The sequence below is a fragment of the Hoplias malabaricus genome, chromosome 2 (genome assembly GCF_029633855.1).
Source record: "Hoplias malabaricus isolate fHopMal1 chromosome 2, fHopMal1.hap1, whole genome shotgun sequence".
NCBI lineage: Eukaryota > Metazoa > Chordata > Actinopteri > Characiformes > Erythrinidae > Hoplias > Hoplias malabaricus.
In genome coordinates this window covers 50,911,574-50,933,731 of record NC_089801.1, presented here as the reverse complement: position 1 = coordinate 50,933,731, position 22,158 = coordinate 50,911,574, and the positions used below count along the sequence as shown (strand labels likewise).

The window sequence follows — 22,158 nt, the reverse complement described above, 5'->3', positions numbered from 1 at the left end:
GCAAGGGTTTTTTCCTAATCACGCTCTTGAAAACACGCTGGTCTGCGGCCCATTGGTCATATTCTTTAGTGAGACAGGGTTGGCCCAATCATATTAAGAACCACCTCCTCCTCCCTTTAGCTCTGTGTCACTGTGAACAGAAGCATGTAGCAGAACCTGCGGTAAGATGGACTGCTTTCAGAACACTTAGGCTATATAATGAGTAGACTAAAGCAACCCAATGTCTTGGTTAATCTGATAAAATGATAAAACGTCAATAAAATAATTTTGGATAATGTTCTCTGGCCAATTAAGCTTGAATTGTAAACACAGGTGAAATAAACGAATGTCCTTACCACTGGCAGCTATTTATAAGACATTGTGTACACTAACTGGATGAGAACATAAGCCTAGATTAGTAATTTACAGTCTTCAATCCTGAACTAAATAGTCTTAAATGTGAGAACACTTTTTAAAACCACCATTCACCAACAATAACAGTAAGTCAGTGGGCAGCATTCTAATTTCATTATACCATTATTGTTTGTGGGGTGAGTTGGCTAGGTCATGCTAAGCTACTTTTTGGCCTTGGAAAAATGTGTTGGGCAGTTTTTATGTAGGTGGTTAGGGACAATGTACAGAAATGAAAGAAAATCATTCATTTATTAATCCATTGTCTGTAACTGCTTATCCAGTTCAGGGTCGCAGTGGGTTCGGAGCCTACCTGGAATCACTGGTCACAAGGCACACCCCGGAGGGGCAGCAGTCTTTCACAGGTTTAAAGGAAATCACATACAATTATATAATTGTTAATAATATAATGCTAAATGCATTACTCGGACGAGCAATACTCGGTGAAGTATACATTTTTATAGCATTAATAAATTCCACTATTTTGAAGTATTTAATGTGGGTATGGTGGTTTTGGTAAGAGTTGCGCAGTTGATATACATAATCAAGAGACTGAAAAAAACAAAACCATGTGCGTTATCAAATGTGGTGGGCTGGCCTGGTTGAATTTTTTTTTTTTTTCTCCCAGTCTGCCCTGAGTGTGTGCACCTAGTCTGTGCAACAGTGGTCATAGATGTAAGTGTAAACTGCCCCCCCCACCCCCCCCCCCAACCCCAAAACTATACATCAGTTCCATCAACAGTTTGCAAGCCTCTGCTGTGTTGTCACACTATGCCAATACCTCACCGCCCTCAACAATGATGGTAATATCAGCAGTATCCTCATTTCTGGCAGCCTGGACAACAAATGTCTTCAGGATGTGCAGTGTAGTGAAGGAACGCTCAAGTGTAGTCACCTCAGTTGTACTCCTTGTTGAATTCCAGCTCTATAATTAAACATAGAGATTATGTACATGTTCTGTTCTCTTCAATATTCATTCATTCATTCATTATCTGTAACCGCTTATCCAGTCCAGGGTCGTGGTGGGTCCAGAGCCTACATGGAATTATTGGGCGCAAGGTGGGAATACACCCTGGAGGGGGCGCCAGTCCTTCACAGGGCAACACAGACACACACACATTCACTCACACTCACTACGGACACTTTTTTGAGTTGGCAATCCAGCTATACCAACCAGTGGCGGATGCTGGTCTTTCAAGGAGGGGAAGTTCAATTTCGGCCTACATCAAAAAATGTGTTGGGTTATTTATACATAAATTCTACCCTCCGTTCATTATAAAGAAAATGATCTATGACCCTGTCGTACCAACAAGGCGTCTTTTCCAGGGACTTGACTAGTGTCCTCTCAATGGCCAGCAGAGCTAGGCTGCTTAAATGGCCTTGGCCCATGTGAAGTGTGTCCGCCTGTGGTGCTTTGTGATGGTGGAGGGGCTCAGCAGCACCCGCTGGACAGAAACTGCGATAGAAGTCAGAAAGAGTGATAGAAGTCAGTCTCCAAACAGCAGCTCCAAGCAGCTACAAAAAACTCCACCAGAAATAGAAGTTCGATTTGTCACTAGTCGTTTTTAACAAAGAAAATCTCGCTAAGAGGTTTAAGAAAGTCTCCGGTTCAACTCAGAACAGAATGAAAATGTAATGCTCCCACGGATCTTTACACCAAAGGATCGCTAATTCGCTCATTTCGCTGTCAATCAAAAACGGATTCAGCCTCAGACAGATCATCCAATCATCATGCAGAAGCTGAGCGTCCGGGCCAGCCGAGGCCAGCCCACTGCCCCATAGACCCCCAGACACGCTGAGCATCCGATGGGCGGGACAAAGCCCAGCATTTATCCAATGACTCGTCTCATTTCGCTGTACTTCGCTGCTTCGTTATTGAACTCTGTGGACGCTGTTTAAATCACTGTGAATCTGCGGGAATGATTAAGAGGAAAGCCGCGTCTTTACCAGTGATAAGAAGCTGATTCTGAACAAAAGTTGAGCGCGTTGTAGTGCATATTTACATTTACATTTATGCATTTGGCAGACGCTTTTATCCAAAGCGACTTTCAAAAGAGGATCTAACATTCAAACTACAGCACAAATTATACAAAATACCTTACATTAAGTGCAATATGCCAGGAAGTAATAAGTGCATTAAAGAAGACTTTCAGTGCAAAAGATACTCTCGGAAGAGCTGGGTTTTTAAGGATTTCTTGAATGCGGAGAGGGTTCCTGTTGCTCTGATGCGGACAGAGGGCGGACACTAACGTATGGTTTTAAGAGTCTATTGAGGTAGATGGGAGCAGAACCAGTGAATACTCTGAAGGCCATCATTAGTGATTTAAATTTGATGAGAGCAGCTAAGGGTAGCCAATGCAGCTCAACTAATAGGGGCGTGACATGTGCTCTTTTAGGCTGGTTGAAGACCAGGCGTGCTGCAGCATTCTGGAACATCTGTAGCGGTCTCACAGCACAGGCCGGAAGACCTGTCAGGAGGGCGTTGCAATAGTCTAGACGGGAGATCTAGACTATTAACTAGCATATATATTCAATGACATGTACACACAACAGTATATATTTGATCACTTATTTTTTGACATTTTAGGGGAAGCTGAGCTTCCGTTGCAGTCTTAGAGCAATCACCTCTGCTACCAATGTGTGTTTTTGGACTGTGGGAGGAAACCGGAGCACCCGGAGGAAACCCACGCGGACACGGGGTGAACACACCAACTCCTCACAGACAGTCACCTGGAGTGGGAATAGAACCCACAACCTCCAGGCCCCTGGAGCTGTGTGACTGCGACACTACCTTGCCGCCCCTCTCTTCAATATATTTTCTTTACAAATTTTTAACGAGAAAACCGTAAACTGCTTATGCATGTAAATTCATTAACTACAGAACTTCAAATGTAAAAGATTATCAGGTTATAGTACAAACGGTTATACAAATGATTATGCTACAACTGCTAAAGATCTCATCTAAATAACTTAAATTAACCTCCTATCTGCTTTTCTCCCTGCCCACCTGCATTTCTCACTGCCCCACTAGTTTTCTTACTACAGTCCATCTTTACATAAAGAAAATGAATTAGTTCATGTTCATAGTTAATTTTGAAAAATGTATCTAACTTCACAGCTCCAAAAATAAACTACTTCACATGCTTTTGTTTATTTTTTTCTCTCAGTAAATAGGCTTCTATCATTTTCAATATAACCTCCTTCAACCCATTCATCACTAAATGGCCCAAAATCACTGCTACTCCCTAACAAAGGATTAGTGTATGTGGAATTATATATTTAAAAAATTACATTACACCAAAAACCAACACTGAGATTGAGAATGTACACTCAAAATAAAATAACTCGTGTATGAGCGATTGTCATGTGATTTAAATGTTTTCTGTCAGAGGAAAATAAGCTAGCTAGAGTTAAACAGGTTAGCTATAAAGTTTGTCATTTGAAAAAAAAAGGGTTCAATATTACGTATGTAACGTACAGCAGTTGATAGAATAACATACATAACATTAACGATGTTAACTACATTTGGGCGATACCAAAACACTTTTATGTATCCGAAAATATAACGTTAAATTGAAATACTTATGGGATGAAGCTGTTTCCTGAGACCGGTGAGAGCTGCTCGCGCGCCGTGGTCACAGAAAAGAGCGCGAATCTTCATCATCTTCTTCTTCTGTGTTTTTACATCGGTTCGTTTCTGTCACCTTCCGTTTTCTCATTCAGAGTTCATTCATTTTAAAGCTGTCGTCTTCAAAAACTTAAATAATAATTTCTTCCCTTCAGCACGGCACTGTCTCCTTATTAACCCCATTTATCATAATTTATCATAGTCATTTCTGTCGTTCGTGTCCCAGTCATTACATCAATATTCTAAAATATCACAGAGCTTACCTATAACTGTATGGCATTTAGCAAGTTAAAATAATGATTCTATTTATTTAACATTTATTACATCGTTTTCCAGACAGTTACCAGTATTTTCTTTTATTTTTAGACGTGGGCCACATAGGATTAATACGCAGTATTTAATAATCAGTGTAGTGTGCTAACTGCAATGGCAATCGCCTCGCCAGCCGATAGTGCCAGCGTGCAGCCGGAATTGGGCCAGATGCAGTGTGCCGCATTCACGCCGAGCCTCAGCTAGCTGACAGTGCCAACGTGCAGCCGGACTTGGGCCAGATAAAGGGTGCCACATTCACGCCGTGACGTCAGCCAGCCAACAGTGCCAACGTGCACCCGGAACTGGGCCACACGCAACGTGCTGAGACGGCAGCCAGCCGACAGTGCCGAGCCTGAGCCAGAATCGGCCCAGATCTACTTTGCTAGCTGGGATATGACATCGAAAGGTTGACTATGAACTCCTAACAGAGAAGGTCCCAAATTAGGGCCAGGCAGCAAGTGTTCATTCAAATTGAGTCCTTTTGAGCAGTTGAACACAATACAGTATTTCACAGCCCCTTGCTGTGAAGGCACTTTTAATTTCAAAGCATTTGCTGGGCTGAGATATGCGGCATGCTGCAGATGAGATACGGAATGAAACAGAGGCACCATGTAGGGTTTGAATGTCTTGCCTGATGGTTCGGAGTGCCAAGTCGTCTGGAAGACCTTTTAGTCCTAACTTGCTGACAGCAGGTGACAGGAGAATTGTCCGCTCAGAGCCATCATCCAGCACGGCATAAGTCTCAAGAGTCTGACCTCCTGAATATAGAAGTACTCTCACTACTTTAAGTAGAACCCCGAGCTATCTAAATACAGGGTTTCTGACAGGGAACTTAATAAGCAAGAACCTTCTTTGGGTGATTAACTATTCACATTATGGAGTATCTGGAGGTGTATACCTTGGCAAATGTTGCATTTTTTTTTTAGTGTACCGTGAGCTGCTTTATGAGCTCGTCCACATCACCAGCATTTTTGTTGTTCTGAATCCATTTCATTTTCTGTTCTGCAGTGAAGTTCTGGAACTTTGGACATTTGCTCAAAAAATGCTCTTCGTTCTCACAGTATGGACAAAATGCCTTGAGCTTATTCACTCTCTTTACTTCACCCTGTGATTGGGGGGTTGGTTTCCCCGTTTCACTATGTGGCAGCTCCCTAGCTCCATGAAGGACAGTGATAAAAGTACTAATCGACTTCTGTTCCCCCTTCTTATCAACTCTTGGCACTTGTCGATCTCTACTACTTGGACTTGTTTGACCTTCATTATCCTGGCACCAGGACTCATACTGAAGCCACTCTGAGAAGTCTACAAGGGTGTACAGAGCCCATGATTTGTGGTACATCTGACGGCAGAAAGATGATTGCATGTCAGGAGGAAATTTACCGAGCAAGCGGGAAACATGAGACCCACGATTCAATTCAGCCTCTCCTTCAGCACCTAATGTCTGGAGCATCCCAACTAATGCTCGAATTTGTAGAGCAAACATTTCAAGGGCTACAGAATGTCCTCTGCGAATATCATGACCATCCATCACAGTGGCCATCACAATCTTGGAAAGGGCTAATTGGTAAGGTTGACCGAACCTTTCATTCAGTGCATTCATTGTGTCTGTATAGGGAGTTGGGGTATTCAGATATGCATCAGCGATTAGGCGTGCCTGTTCTAGTTTAAGGTGACCAACTAGCACCTGATATTTGAATAGCTCTGAGCTATCCTGGGGCAGAAGGTTTTCTAATGCAATCTTAAGGCGGGAGAATTCACTAGGGTCTTTCTTTGTAAAATAAGGAATGGATGGCCGAGGCCCAAGGTATGCTGTCTCTTGAGCAGCTGTAACAAATGTTGGCTGGGGAGGAGGAAACAAGTTGCTGTCACTTTGACAGGGGTCTTCATCAACTGGATTTGGTAGGTAATGGGGCGCATGAATTCTTGGTAAACTCTCATTCTGTTGGAAGCTTAATTGGCTTGGAGACTGTACCGTAGCTTTTATTAATTCCCTGGGATTTTTAATTAGCTGCAATTTGCTCATTCGTCTAAGGCATTGAACAGTCCTTCTTGCGTTACTGGTGATCCTTGGGCTGTAGAACAGTCTCTCATAACTGGAGGTGTGAACTTGGTCCATGGTGCAGGTACTGAAGGAGGACTCTGTGTCTCTCTTGAGACTACATGAGAAGTGGAGACTAATTTGTTTGGTGTTAGATGATACCTGTGGTGGTGTACTTGGATGACTTTCTCTGATTCTGTTAACATATGACGCCTGGAGGTGATCAGTCACAGAGGCCCGTGTGTTCACTCTAGCATCGGGGTGTGTCAGTTCAGGTTGGTGCCACTCCTTGGCATTTGATCCAGAGTGACAGGCAACCTGTAGGGAGGCTGCATTTTCTCTTCCTGATGTCATCTCTGGTGGTGAGGTTCCTACTGAATGGGAAAAATAATGGATTCCATCTGATGCCTCAAATTCTTTCTTAAAGTATGCACAAATGGAGTCCCATACTGTTTCTGCAGCTCTCTAAGCTCTTCAACATAGAGGTAGAGTTCATCAACAGGAGAATCCATACTTGTATTACACACGGAGCTGGAAGGCATGGTAGCGGCCTTCTGATCAGTGCTCTCTTGAAAGGATATGATATCTTCTTCGTGATCATATGCATGCTGTGTTGCATATTCAGTTCTGAGGGGAGAGGTGCTCTGATTATAGTTGGGGAAACTCACTTCAAAGTCCTCAAGATAACTTTTTCTGGCGTTGGGGGCATTCACACTGCTGCCCTGAGGCACCTCTTATTTGCATAGGGTCCATCCTCTGTTGTAAACACCAATCTGGCTCGAAGGACCAACAATATGAAGGAGAACTCAAAAGCTTGTTGCAGACAGAATGGGTGGAGGTCATGTATGGCGTTCGCCCCAGTGTACCAGTCAGAGTACATATGACAGGACCCCAAAGGTAACGTTATTGTACTTTACTGAGTCTTACAGGCTTCAGATACAACACAGTCATGCACATGTCACAGCAGGTATTATGAGACGAATTTGTACACCAATTGTATATAAATGACTGGTTCTGGAAATAAACATACCTTGAACATAAATTACAAATGATTCACGGCCTATTCTCTTGACATGTACATTGAGAAAACAGAAATAATATATAGTAACAACCTAAGCATGACTGATAGATTATTGAATGACCTTATCTCTAATTACGTCTATATAGAAATATTTAAGTGGTCTCTCTGCGCCCTCTAGTGGCTAGACATTCAACCTGCTCAGAATGGCAAGAAGACGGCGCTATTTCTAATACATGTACAAAGGATATAATTTCGTGCAAGTCGCTCATTAATAATTAACAGAAGCAAATTTAACTCTAATCTGTGCAATAAGAACTCAACACCATCTTCGATGTGCACACATAACAATCCGCGCCGATACAGCTGAACAACAACAGCACTAAACAATGCTAGTTGCTAATCTATCTAGTCTATTGTAAAGGATAGCAACTTACTTCAAATTTATGCACACAAGGTTACACAACTGTAAACTTGGTCCTGGAGCTACTTAAGAGCTGCTACTGCAGCTCATTTAATCTCATTTAATATGCTTTTTCTTCCTTCTTTTATTTCTAAACCCATTCGCTCCTCCCTTTTTTGCAGGTGCATCTCAAAAAATATGAATTTCATCAAAAAAGTTAATTAATTTCAGAAATTCAATTCAAAAAGTAAAACTCATATATTATATGGTTGCATTGCAAACAGAGTGATCTCTTCCAAGCATTTATTTCTTTTAATAATGATTATGGCTTACAGCCAATCAAAACCCAAAGGTCGTATCCCGAAAATTAGAATATAATATAAGACCAATTTAAAACATACAGAAATGTTGGCCTACTGAAAAATATGTACAGTACATGCACTCAATAATTGGTCAGGGCTCCTTCTGCATGAATTACTGCATCAATGCGGCGTGGCATGGAGGCGATTGGCCTGTGGCACTGCTGAGTTGTTATGGAAGCCCAGGTTGCTTCAAAAGGGGCCTTCAGCTCGTCTGAATTGTTGGGTCTGGTGTTACTCATCTTCCTCTTGACAATACCCCATAGTTTCTCTATGGGGTTTAGGTCAGATGAGTTTGCTGGCCAATCAAGCACAGTGATACTGTGGTTATTAAACCAGGTATTGTTTTTACCTTAAACAATCAATGTGATTCTTCACTGAGCTCTAATAGGGAAGATAAAGCCTATATCAATCCTAATCTTGATCCGCACTGCAGAAATTGCACTTTTGGAGGAGAGCAGGGCACATTTAACTTGTGTGTACCTGCTCCTCATTGTGTGGTATTTATTTATTTATTTATTTATTTGTTTGTTTATTTATTTGTCTGAATTTTTCCTTGGTTATATTTTTCATTCATCCTGTGTCCAAACCCATGTCATCTCTGGCGGTGAATTTGCTGCTGTCTGCAGTCTTTGTAGTGTGGAGGAGTTCATATTTTTGGACGTTCAAGATGATCCATGTTCGTCTGACTGTGGACCAATCATAGTCATCGATGTGATGTATTGTTAGATATATTTCTGGAGAGGTGCGAGTCAGGCTACAGTGTAGGGTTTGGTTTGATGTGTGCCCTACGGCATAGGTTCGAAGCTGAATCATAAATTGGGCTTAATGCTCAGGAAAGAACGACCTCTGTTGCTTTGGAGGGGAAACACCTTGGTGTATGTGACAATTGATATAGTATCATTCATTGTAATTAATCTTTGGCTGTTTCAGTTCTGTTCATCTGTGTCAGACTAATTAATGTCATTCTGTTAAAAGGCCGGTGAACTAAGAGTGACACTAAAGTCTTTTCACCTACAATGCATTGATTAAGCATGAGTCTTGTTACATAAAATGATGATAGGACAATAGAACCATAATAAATCATTGTACTTTTACTTTCGAAGGTACATAAGTTTGAAGGTACATACTTTTGTACTTTTACTCAAATGGAGATCTACAAAAAGGACTTCTTCTTTTACTGGAGTAATATTTTACATTGAGTATCTGTACTTTAACTCAAGTACATGGTTTGTGTATTTTTGTCCACCACTGCCTGTGACAAACAGGCTCCCTGTCCAAGGTGTGTTCTTACATTGTGTCCAGCAATTCTGCATATGTGGGTGGGCAGATCACAAGGAGTTCACTGGTGGACATTACCGCAAGGCTTTGAGAGACAATAATGAGGTGCCTGGGGATTAAATGCTCTGAAGTCCACCAAGACTGTTTGTTGCCTCTGGGCTGGCAGATCCAATTTTGAGGATCAGCTGAGGTGAAGTTTCTCCTCAGGGTTGTTAGACTTTCTCTTTATTACAGGTCTTAGGTCATTGGGGGCTTGGTATTTTCCAAGCATCCCACAGTAAGCTTCAGCTAGAATCTAACTGGATGGAGACTATGGCCATGACACTAGACCATTATAAGGCATAATATCGCCTTCTTCAAAATGCAGAGGGTTTGACGAGGAAAGAATGGTCTGAGTTGAGATGTAGAGTGGGGTCAAGAAGATCCAAATAATTGAATTCAGGTGTTCCAATCACTTCCAGGGCCAGAAGTGTATAAAACCAAGCACCTATGCCGACTGTTTCTACAAACGTGTGAAGGAATTTGTCACTCTCAGGAGAACAGTGAATTCCAGCGTAGTACTATGACAGGATGCCACCTGTGCAACAAGTCCAGTTGTGAATTTTCCTCACTACACAGTCAACTATCAATGATATTATAACAAAGTGGAAGCGACTGGGAACAACAGCAGCTGTCATATCGAGTTGGGGGACAGGGGATAATGGTGTGGGATTGTTTTTGATTTGGGCTCTGCCCATTAGTTCCAGTGAAAGGAACCCTTAATGCTTCAGCATATCCAGAGATTATGGACAGTTTCACTTTGTGGGAATAGTTTGGGGATGGCCCCTTCCTGTTCCAAAATAACTGTGCACCAGTGCACAAAGCAAGGTCCATAAAGACATGGATGAGTGAGTTTGGTGTGGAAAAACTTGGCTGGCCTGACTTCAACCTGATAGAATATGTTTGGGATGAATTAGAGCGGAGACAGGGAGACAGTGAGCCAGGACTTCTCGTCCAACATCAGTGTCTGATCACACAAATGATGGCATAATGGTCAAAAATTCCCATAATCACACTCCTAAACCTTGTGGAATGCCTTCTCAGGAGAGTTGAAGCTGTTATAGCTGCAGAGAGCAGACATCATATTAAATCCTATAGATTAAGAATGGGATGTCATTCAAGTTCATATGTGTCCGAACACATATGAGTGAATACTTGTGGCTATATAGTATACATTTCAGTGCAGACTACATAAGAGTACTTAACTGGTAGGTGGATATACATAATACAGAATTGATAACTGGGCAGTATGGTGACCGTCTGTGAGGACTTTGATGTTTTTTCCCTGTGTCCGCATGGGTTTCCTCCCAAGGTCCAAAAAAAAAACATGTTGGCATGTGGATTGGCAGCTAGTCAGGTGGTATTTTTAATAAATATATTTTTATTTTCAGCTAAATTAAAATAATAGCTTGTGTATTTTCCTTTAACATTTCAGGCTTGGTCAAGTCTATCAAGTCTATTTGTATTATGCTTAGAAACACCTCCTCTGTAGGATGTGTGGAATTCTGAAAAATTTAAATTTGACTTGACTTAGCATTACGTTCTTAATTGTTGTAATGTCAAGCTGTGTGAATGCAACCTAAAACAATTAATACATATACAGTTAAAAAACAAATACAGTTACTACTAATGTTATGCAAGGCAGTTCTGTCCATGTTGTCCAATCCCTTTAATTTTGAAGGTATGTGTAGACCCTAGCCATTAGTGAGAACAAAGGCGCAGATGTTTGACCATTAAGTGTTAGCCAATGACAGAGGCTTGACCAATGGGAGTGAGTGATTTAAGGGGTGGGGAGGTCATGCCACCTCAGGCCTCACAGAAGAATAACGCAGATGAAACCTCAGTACCTCCAGAACAATGCATATACTGTGTGTGTGTGGACAGTGAGAGTAACTTGTCATGTTTAATTACATCTGTACAGATGAAAGAGTCTGGTTTTGAGGTCATGGTGTGTGCCTTGTCATGTGTAAACATGTATACATTGAGTAAGTCTTCATTGAGGCAATATATTGGTCCCCTTTTAGGTTTGCTACTGTCAGGTCTCATTCATTTACACACGCCACACAAATATTCAGCTACCTCTGTACTCCTATTGAACTGATTGTGTATGTTTTTCTCTCTCTGTCTGTGTGTATATGTGTGTGTGTGTGTGTGTGTGTGTGTGTTTGTGGCTGTGTGTGCGCACTCCACATCTGGAAATCTCTTTGTTCTTTCGTCTGGAAGCCCAGGTGTGACTACTAGCATGTAGGAACATGTACCTACAGCCAAGTGAAAGGTTATAGGTACTGTGCAAATGTCAGAGACCACTTCTTTTTGCTTAATATCCAATGACCTTACCTTTATTACAAACTATTCATTCTTTTGGAGATATTTCTGACAAAATAAGATTATGAGGCACTAGCATAGCTAGTATAGATAAAATACTAGCATAAGGAATGTGTGAATAGTTTTAGTATAGTTTTCAAAACTGTATTTTGAATAATGATTTTAGTTTGAATAACAATTATAAACAGAGACAAATTAACTCTTAACAACCCTGGCGCACAACCAACTATCATGATATGATAAACAAAATATCCCATCTTTGAGAGACACACACAGGTGTTTCTCTTCATCCTTCCACTGCGAGAGGATATCTGAAAGGAATGTGGCTGTCAGGATGATGTTACTGAGAAAAGGAAATCAGAAATACAGATAACTATCCAAATATGTTATGTTAAAGATTATTTGGATTGTGAAGAGCAGAAAATACTTCTTGAAAATGTGGAATATATATATATATATACAGAGACGCTGAGCGTCCGATGGGCGGGACAAAGCCCAGCAGTTATCCAATGACTCGTCTCGTTTCACTGCACTTCGCTGCTTCGCTATTGAACTCTACACACCGTTAAAATCACTGTGAATCTGCGTGAATGATTGAGAGGAAAGCCGCGTCTTTACCAGTGATAAGAAGCTGATTCTGAACAAATGTTGAGCGCGTTATTCAATGATATGTACACACAACAGTATATATTTAATCACTTATTTTTTTACATTTTAGGGGAAGCTGAGCTTCCCTTGCAGTCTTAGAGCAATCGCCAAATATATATATATGCTCGCGTAAAATAAAAAGAGATCTTTAAAATAAAGGGTTAAAATGCACAGTGGCGCAGCAGGTAGTGTCAGTCACACAGCTCCATGGACCTGGAAGTTGTGGGTTCAAGTCCCACTCCAGGTGACTGTGAGGCGTTTCTTCACACGGTCCAAAAACGGTCCACACGTTGGTAGGTGGACTGGCGACTCAAAAGTGTCTAGAGGTGTGAGTGTGTGCAAGGGCAACATGTGCAAACCACATTTGATGTTTATAATTTCCCGGTATGTTAAATTCAGCAAATGAATACTTGTGCTAAAAACTTTTTCATAACATTAAACAAAAGGAAGGCCACCCATGAAGAGAAGACACCAGCGTGACTTCTGAGGGATTCAAACCACCACAAAAGCTCAGACAGAAGGCCTTGTCACAGAGCACATAACACTTGAGGAGTGTGGGTGGGGGATGTGAAGGACAAATCCAAAAATTTATGAAAGAAATCAGGTTAGGCGCAGTGGATACCACACACACACACACACACAGACACACAGCTTTTGAACAAATAGGTTCCTGATCTTGTCATCATCATTCAAAACAGAAGCTTAAAGTAAATGTGTGGGTACTTGTGGAGAAAGGTCTCCTTCCATCTTTTCAAGTGCTTTCTAACAAAACAGACGATCCTCCAACCACTGTGTCTTTTATGTGGATGTGTTTGCACATGTGCATGGAGAGAGCGGAGTGTCTTTTTTCTTCATTTTACCAAACGGTAATAATCTGTAAGCATTTTCTGAGGACGGTTTAGAGAGAAACTGTCATTCCTGGTGGTTATATGTGAAAGGATTTATTGTAAAGAAACCTGTGGCTCTACTTTCTTTACAATGGTTGCAATAGGAACCAGGGGTCACCATGTCTACCCATACACAGAAAGATCACTGGATTAGGAACAACTGCCTTGTATGTACACTAGTTATCAATTTTATCAGCTCCACTGACCATACATGAGCACTTTGTAGTTCTACAGATACAGACTGTAGTCCATATGTTTCTCTGCATATTTTCCTATTCCCATTCAGGACCACCACAGAGCAGCTGTGATCTGGGTGGGGGATCATTCTCAGCACTGCAGTGACACTGGTGTGGTGGTGATAGTGTCTCATTGTGTGTGTGCTGATACAAATGGATCAAACACAGCTGTGCTGCAAGAGGTTCTAAAGCCCTGAGTGTACCTGCTGGACTGAGAATAGTCCATCAACTGAAAATATGCAGCTAACAGCATCCTGTGGGCAGAGTCCTGTGTCCACTGATGAAGGACTAGAGGATGACCAGCACAAACTGTGCAGCAACAGATGAGCAACTGTCCTGACCATTGAAGAACAAGGTCAATAGCAGCAAACAATGTATGCAGAGCAACAACAGATGGACTACAGTCTAATTGTAGAACTACAAAATGCTCCTGTATGGTCAGTGGGGCTGATAAAATGGACAGTGAATGTAGATATAATGTGTCAGGGCAGTTCTTTTTGTATGTGTATGCTTAACCAATATGAAAAAAATGAGCAGATATTTTTTACTTTTACCCTGAGGTTTATCCCATGGAGAGGATATGCAGGATGTTCTGAGGAGATCATGAAACTCACACTTGTGTCTATAAATAACAACCATTTATTTAATACATACAGTTGTAGCTTGGTGAGAATATAAAATTCAATGGCTGGACCAGACTCAGATTATATTTATGTTTCAGTACAGTGTTTCAAACCTGTTCACACACTCACTCACACATTCCCTGACACAAAGCCAATTAAAAACAACCTTGTAGATGCTCATTCATCATTGTGTCACAGAGATGGCACAGGTCCAACTTTATCATCATTGGGCCAATGTCACATAAAAACCTAAAAGGCAAAAAAAGTGAATCCAATTTAAACTTGTAACAAATCTGTCCTGGAATAACTCACACTCATTGTGTGATGAGGTAATGAATCACTTGTTTAATCAGTTGGTACAAGTTATTAAACACATTTTAGTGAGGTGTTCCTGTGCACATTGTGGGACCACAGATATGTCTCCATTCAATTTGTGGAGCCTTACCATTGCACGTAAATACTACTAGCCTAACCCTGAACTTTAAAGGAACATAAAATTGAGTTTTTTTTGCTCCTGGTGCTCCTCTACAGCACTGTACTGAAATCAATGGGGACAGAAGGTCCGAGGGGTGGTTTCCTACCCTCCTCCAAATGTTTGTTGCAGTGCTGGGCCCAGAGTAGCAACAACAGATACATTATTCTCCCTTGTACAGGTCACTGAAGCATCACAACTATTTTGAAGCTGTAATTTTGAGGTAAAAATATCACATAGTGTTCCTTTATTGTGTGGCTTCAAATTAAAACACCATGTTTTTGTTGGCCAGATCACCTAGTCCTCAAAGTGTGAGTGTGTATACTGGTTTTGGCCACAACGTGATATTTTCACACACACAACCGTTTGGAATACTGAGGAACCCCTGGTCAAAACACACTTGTGCACGTTTTAATTCATCTTTACTGTACACACACACAAACCCTGACCCTTAGCAGTCTCCTTCGCTCTGTAGAATGGTGAATATGAAAGTGCAGATGCTCGACCACGTTTCTCCACACTTCTCCTCCGCGACCTTGCCGTGGTCCGCGCGCTCTCTACATTCCGGGGCGCGCGTGCTCTCTGTAGGCTCCATCTTTGTCGTTAACGTTGCTGTTCTTGTGGTTGTAGGTAGTGTCGCAAGTCTGAAGCGTGTGCACTTTCCCGCCCTCACCACGGCGCGCTCGTCCTCGCACAACTGAGTGTGCTTTGCGAGAGCGTGCGTGACCTGTCGCCAGTAGCGGCGCGCGCCCGAGCCTTTAGCCACACACGCCTCGGGTTCTCCGGCGTACTCACAAGTGAACGCGCCGCGCGCCCCCGCGGTGCATCGCAGCGCAACCACTTTCGCTCCGTGAGCCGTCCACGTGCACTGCGAGCCGTCACGCGCCGTGAATCTGCCCGACAACGTCGCATTGGCGCCGGGCGTGCTCCCATCACTTTCCCGTCTCTTTCCACTATTGCGCGCTCTCGCGCCCTCTCCGACCAGAAGCAGCAGTAGCAGCAGCGCGAGACTCCCCAAAGGACACATCTGCATCTCACACGCACGGGCCAATCTGAAATATAATACATATTAAGGGTCAATTTTTGGATGTGGATTTTAACTCTATGTTAAATAAATAAATACATTGTTAAAATAAATTGAATCTTATTTGAGACATATTTGACCAAATATATGGAAAACAAAAACAAAATAAAACTGGGAAATACTCGAGTAAATGTCTACTTTTAGTTTGGAAAATTAGAAATTGCTTTAAATACTATAGTAATTGTGTTGTGCCTTATTCACTACAGGGCACTGTTTTTGAGGGTTCCATTTTGTAGTGGTGCACAAACAATCCCGCTAGTGTACCGCAAAAAGTGTACAACTGATGTACCCTGGGAGTTCCGAACATAGCCTTGTTTGGTTAAAGCCGCAAGTGGTAGGGTTAGAAATTGTTGAGTACCCTCCTGAATTTAGTTTCTTATAATAGTACACTAGTGAGTAATGTAGGGGATAGTGAGTAAGGAGCCGTTTCAGACACAAACTGAGTACTCTTCCAAACATAGTTGCGTTTTCATTTAGACTGACATTAAAAAATAACAATTCAGCTGTAATAAACTCCTACTCCTTACAACACCCCACAGACCGACGAAACAAAACCTTTTATCTGGACAGACTTTTGATTGGATCTGTATTTAGCTTAATTGGAATTTTGAAAGTAATTCTATGCTGTGCGTAAGTTATTGGCGCTCTATATAACATCTCCCTTATTTTTCTTTGTTAGTTTGAACTCACCAGTGATGTCTGTCACGCAGCAGTCCCTGTAGCGAGCGAAACGCGCTCCAGTCATTTATAGTGCTCATGACACACCCACCTTCCACTCAGCACTCCCTCAGTCATTCTCTCTCTCTCTCTCTCTCTCTCTCTCTCTCTCTCTCTCTCTCACACACACACAGAGAGAGAGAGAGAGAGAGCGAGAGAGAGAGAAAAAAAGCAATCCACAAATAAATGTGGACTCTCAGATGGCTCTTTATTTCAGTAAAACCTTAGTGAAATGGTGTTTTTAAGAAGTAGGGGACCCACGAATGTATGTGAGAGTATACCCTGTCTCCCTATTCACAGTTCACTATATAGTGCACTATTATAATTAACTGAATTCAGGAGGCTACTGAATGATTTCGGAAAGTCTCCTGCAGGTTTACCAAATAATGCAGTGAATTATGGGCAATCTGCTATGTGTTGATGTGTTGTATGCTACGTTTGCGGTGCTTTATGTGGTTGTTTGAGTGCACTGAAAAGTGTCCACTATGTTTCAGTACTACAAAATCCCAAAATAGTGCACACTATAGTGAATACAGTTTATGACACAGCGAATACATATCCCGTTTTAAAAGGTTGCTCACAAGTGCACTCCATGTGATGCTTCCTTATGTCCTCTCTGAGCTTTCCTTGCGCCCTCACTCTGCCCTCCCTGCGCACTGTGCTCTCACTTTGCTTTCTCTTAGAACTTAGTACCCCACCTGTGCCCTCATTGTGTTTCTCTGTTGTCCACAATGCGCCGTGCCTGGCTGAGCTGTTTTAGAAGACACCTATTCACAACGGTAACCTCAGTGTTGTTGTTGGATGCCCACTGCTGTGGGTGAGTGCTCACTGGCTCCATTGCAGTGGTAGACAGTAACAAAGTAAATGTAAATCGTTACTGTACTTAAGTACCTTTTTCGTGAATCTGTACTTTACTCAAGTATTTCCATTTTGGGCGATTTTTTACTTTTACTCCACTACATTATGAAGAGCTACGGAGCTCCCGAAGGGACATGTGGAAAAAAAACCAAAAGGACATGTGGGGTATTCTTTTTTTTAAATTAATTTTTCATTTTATTTATTTATTTATTATTTACTTATTTATTGATTTTTGGTACATTAATTTTTCCGTATCTTAATTATCTCGGGATCTCGAGATAATTGAGGTAAGTGGAAAAAAATTAGAAATACAGAGGGCACTTTACCAGCGCATTACCGGATTTGCCCTGTAGATGGCACAAATACTCCATTCAGGCACCATTCCACTCATTTCCCTAAGCCCAGCTTGCAACACTCATAATTAATCATATTTATAGAAGCAAATCTGTCTCATTAGACTTTGAAATATTACCACCTTTGAATTTGTAGCACTAATTTTTTTTTTGCACTGAAATTATGCATCTGAATTTTGATGCTTTTGAATTTAAGTCTTCAGATTTCCACCTCTGAATATTTTGCTTTGCAATTAGGCATCTGAATATAATTGTTCTTGAATTGAACTAATGAATTTTCAAGAACACGTTTTCACTGTTATTATTCAAGTCTAATAAATTCAGATAAAAAAAATCAAGCTTAATTTTTTTGCAAATATTCACTCATTTTAATGAGGCCTGCAACATGTTCCAAAAGAGTTTACCACTGTGTTACATCACCTTTCCTTTTAACAACACTCAATAAGCATTTGGGAACTGAGGACACTAATTGTTGAAGCTTTGTAGGTGGAATTCTTTCCCCTTCTTGCTTGATGTACAACATCAGTTGCTCAACAGTCCGGGGTCTCTGTTGTCGTATTTTGCTCTTCATAATGAGCCACACATTTTCAATGGGAGACAGGTCTGGACTGCAGACAGGCCAGTCCAGTACCCGCACTCATTTACTATGAAGCCACACTGTTATAACACCTGCAGAATGTGGCTTGGCATTGTCTTGCTGAAATAAGCAGGGGCATCCCTGAAAATGACGATGGCAGCATATGTTGCTCCAAAACCTGTATGTACCTTTCAGCATTAATGGTCCCTTTACAAATGTGCAAGTTACCCATGCCATGGGCACTATCACACCCCCATACCATCAGAGATGCTGGCTTTTGAACTTTGTGCTGATAACAATCCGGACAGTCCTATTCCTCTTTGGCCTGGAGGACACGATGTCCATGATTTCCAAAAACAATTAGAAATGTGGACTCATCAGACCACAGGACACTTTTCCACTTTGTGTCAGTCCATCTCAAATGAGCTTAGGCCGAGAGAAGTCAGAGTTTCTGGGTGTTGTTGATATATGGCTTTCGCTTTGCATGGTAGAGTTTGCACTTGTAGATGAAGCGACGAACTGTGTTCACTGACAATGGTTTTCTGAAGTGTTCCTGAGCTCATGTGGTAATATCCGTTACAGAATGATGTTGGTTTTTAATGCAGTGTCACCTGAGGGATTGAAGGTAACAGGCACTCAGTGTTGGTTTTTGGCCTTTCAGAGATTTCTCCCGATTCTCTGAATCTTTTGATGATATTACAGACTGTAGATGATGAAATCCCTAAATTCCTTGCAATTGTATGTTGAAAAACGTTGTTCTTAAACTGTTGGTCAAATTGCTCATGCAGTTGTTCACAAAGTGGTGAACCTCACCCCATCCTTGCTTGTGAACGACTGAGACCTTCAGGGATGCTCCCTTTATCATGACACTCACCTGTTTCCAATTCACCTGTTCACCTGTGGAATGTTCCAAACAGGAGTTTTTTGAGCATTCCTCAACTTTCCCAGTCTTTTGTTGCCCCTGTTCCAAATCTTTTGGAACGTGTTGCAGGCCTCAAATTCAAAATGAGTGAATATCTGTAAAAATAAAAACAATAAAATGTATCAGTTTGAAATGTAAATATCTTATCTTTGTAGTGTACTCAATTGATACATAAAGTTAGCCAAAATTGTGGGAACGTTCCTTGTCTGCTGGGTAATTGGTCCCGAAATTACTGACTTGTTTAAAACGCATTTTGGGCATCCACTGACGTTATTAATTGGTCGCGAAATAACTCACTTATTTTAAACTCATTCAAAATTCTAAATAAATGTTTTACCTTTTCTCATTTGTCCCATTCAATAATAATTTGTCCAGTTTAAATGCAAAGGCTATAACTTATTGAAAAATTCCTTATGTTTAAAAGCCAGCTAGTTCAATATTTTTGGACTTAAAATTACTAAATTTACAAATAAGGTATATTTCTTTAAAAGGTTGCTTATGAAATAAAAAGGAACACATACATACACACCTGTGTATATAAGAGCGAAATCAAATTCTGGGCTTGTTTCCATTGACCAGGCAGTGTCTGTCACAAGATCTGGCAAAATACTTTAACAGCCCATAGTCCACACAAATGGTCATCTAACTAAAAGGCTGATTCAGCATTTTTAATTTGGTATAGTATCACTAAAACTGGGACAAAGAAACCAAAAATATAAGGGGGAAGTTTAACTAGCTTGAGACAATTCATTCATGGCATGGATGCTGATTGGCAAGTAGAGAGTAGGATTTAGGTGCAGAACAACTAGATCTCAGCACAGTTAAAAATGCAAGCAGTTAACAAGAGCAGGTAAAAAAAGAAGAGAAAATTAAAGTGAAAATAATTTCCTAACAAAGTATAAATGATAAAGAAAGCTAAGGTGAGAAATGAGTGAAAAACCTCTGCCTACCCTCACCTTCAGACTAAACTTTATTTATTTAATTAATTTTAAGAAACAGAGAAGGGACTGGAGAGCTTGAGGAGAGTAACAGATGAGGGGGAGTTTGGGAACTCTCAGCCCTCCACCATTACAAGCTGTTCCTAATTGCTGTAATTGAGACAAAAACCCAACACTTTACCCCAAGTTTTTTGGGCTTATAGAGGTGGGGGCAATTGAGATTGACTAGCTCTGGGGATGGTGCCGTATCTCCCTCTAGTGGCCAGAGACGACCATTACAAAACAAGCAAAGAGACTAGGCAAGCCATTATCCATATAGCCACTGTCACATAGGTGTCTCTTTGTTTACATGTGGTTTTTATTATGTGAGTGTGTTGTACAGAAAATATGGAGGGCAGGAAATAAATGCAGAAATGAAAAAAGGAGCACAGATTTTGTTCGTAATATAACATCGGCCTCAGTGTTTTTCTTGTTCATTTTATTTAAAGATAAACACTAGATGATCTACCATCAAAGGACAAAGAAGAACAAGAACATTTTGTTGATTTTAAGAATTACAATTACTTGTTTATTCAATGTCACTGGTTAGAGTAAACCACATGGTTTAGTGTCTGTGCACAGCTATATGGAGTTTAAAAACACGAAATAAGACAATTTAATCAGTTCTCCTCTCTCTGTGAGATATAATACCTGTGTAAATGTTGTCGAGTTCCGAGCCGTCCTGCTGAGCTTGTGAACTAACCAACGCCAAACTGAGGGCCCAGAAACAGCGCATGAAACATACAAACAGAGCGTGTTCCTGTCTTATTTCCTGTCATTCAGCCACGGTTCTTTGGTTCCTGTTGGGAAAAAAGTCTCGGTGGAAACACGCCCAAGGGCTCCAAACTTAGTTCACTAACTGGAATGTGGAATATGCCTGAACTAACAACAGATGGTGTACTAGCGCCCCCTTAAGTTCTTTCTGTGAAATACGGCTAAACTAACCGTTCATAGTCAAGGCATGTGAGTTTCAACATTAGTCAGTCAGTCAGCAAGCGAAAATGCCTCTTCTAGGCCGGCCCGGCAGGCAGGACTATGGAAGACCTTTTCCACCATGTAAAATAAAAAAAGGCACCGATTTTTATTTTTCATTAATATGCAAGCTGCTATCTCAATATTTCTAGATACTATCTCATTATTATGAGACAGTATTTAATTATTTTAGATAAGTCGACATATTGAGATAGTATACATTCTCAATATATTCACTTAATATCTCAAAATAATGAGACAGTATCACAATATATTGACTTAATAACTTAAACTAATGAGATAGTATCTAAAAATATTTACCACAGAGTAAGTTATCAGCCGTAACAACTGATGATAACCCTTCATGATTTTGAGACAAGTGGTTCATAGAATATCAGAATGGCCATCTAGTACCAGACCTCGCAGCATAATTTAAAGTAGTGCCACTGCATAATTCATCAAGATGTGCTGTGTGAAGAATGATCGCAGTTTAAAGATATAATGAACTTTGTTGTATCTACAGTTAAATTTATCACTAATTACAGAGAATGATCAGTGCAGGCTATGAGGATGTTATCTACCTCACAGGAGTGTGATAGTTGAGTTGTAGTAATGTTTTGAATATTTTATTTTTTTTTGACACAACCTTTTTGAATGCGAAGACTGATCCTTTGTTTGAAGCTGGTTTTATAGATTTTATATTGACCTTTTTATTTTAGAAGTTTTGAAAGTGGTATAACTTAAAAATGTAAGTTTCACTCATTATTCCCCAACTTTTGTGGAATACCTTGCCAGAGTCAACTTATGCCTTTTATATATATATATATGAAATGTTTTCTTTGTACATTTGTCAGCTGAATAAAACAGATTCTTGTTTTATTGAATCTTACACAATTTTCTAATTTTTCAGAAATTAAAAGATGAATCCAAGAAAAATATATCCATAGTATTTACTGAAATGTTTTAGGAAGAATAGGAAGAAAATTGTTGTTTGGAGGAATTGTTTTACTTTGACATCCTTAACATAGCTCTATATTAA

At 40.7% G+C, this 22,158-nt stretch overlaps 1 protein-coding gene across 4 annotated transcripts; it reads right to left on the bottom strand.

The window, feature by feature from the left end:
* Window positions 1-14,230: 14,230 nt before the first annotated feature.
* On the bottom strand, window positions 14,231-21,012 carry fgfbp1b (fibroblast growth factor binding protein 1b). 4 transcript variants are annotated; one of them, XM_066660042.1, is made up of 3 exons: window positions 20,799-21,012; window positions 19,123-19,265; window positions 14,231-15,711 (listed from the first exon to the last, which is right to left on the bottom strand). In XM_066660042.1, the coding sequence occupies exon 3, from the start codon at window positions 15,690-15,692 to the stop codon at window positions 15,111-15,113; it is 582 nt and encodes a 193-aa protein (XP_066516139.1). In that variant the 5' UTR covers window positions 15,693-15,711; window positions 19,123-19,265; window positions 20,799-21,012; the 3' UTR covers window positions 14,231-15,110. The 4 variants fall into 4 exon arrangements, with proteins under 4 accessions (XP_066516139.1, XP_066516141.1, XP_066516140.1 ...); XM_066660044.1 differs by lacking the exon at window positions 20,799-21,012 and adding an exon at window positions 19,700-19,921; XM_066660043.1 differs by lacking the exon at window positions 19,123-19,265.
* Between the last annotated feature and the right edge of the window lie 1,146 nt (window positions 21,013-22,158).

Bases quoted from the DNA above. Each gene is read 5' to 3' on its own strand.
- fgfbp1b (XM_066660042.1), bottom strand. From the start codon at position 15,692: ATGCAGATGTGTCCTTTGGGGAGTCTCGCGCTGCTGCTACTGCTGCTT.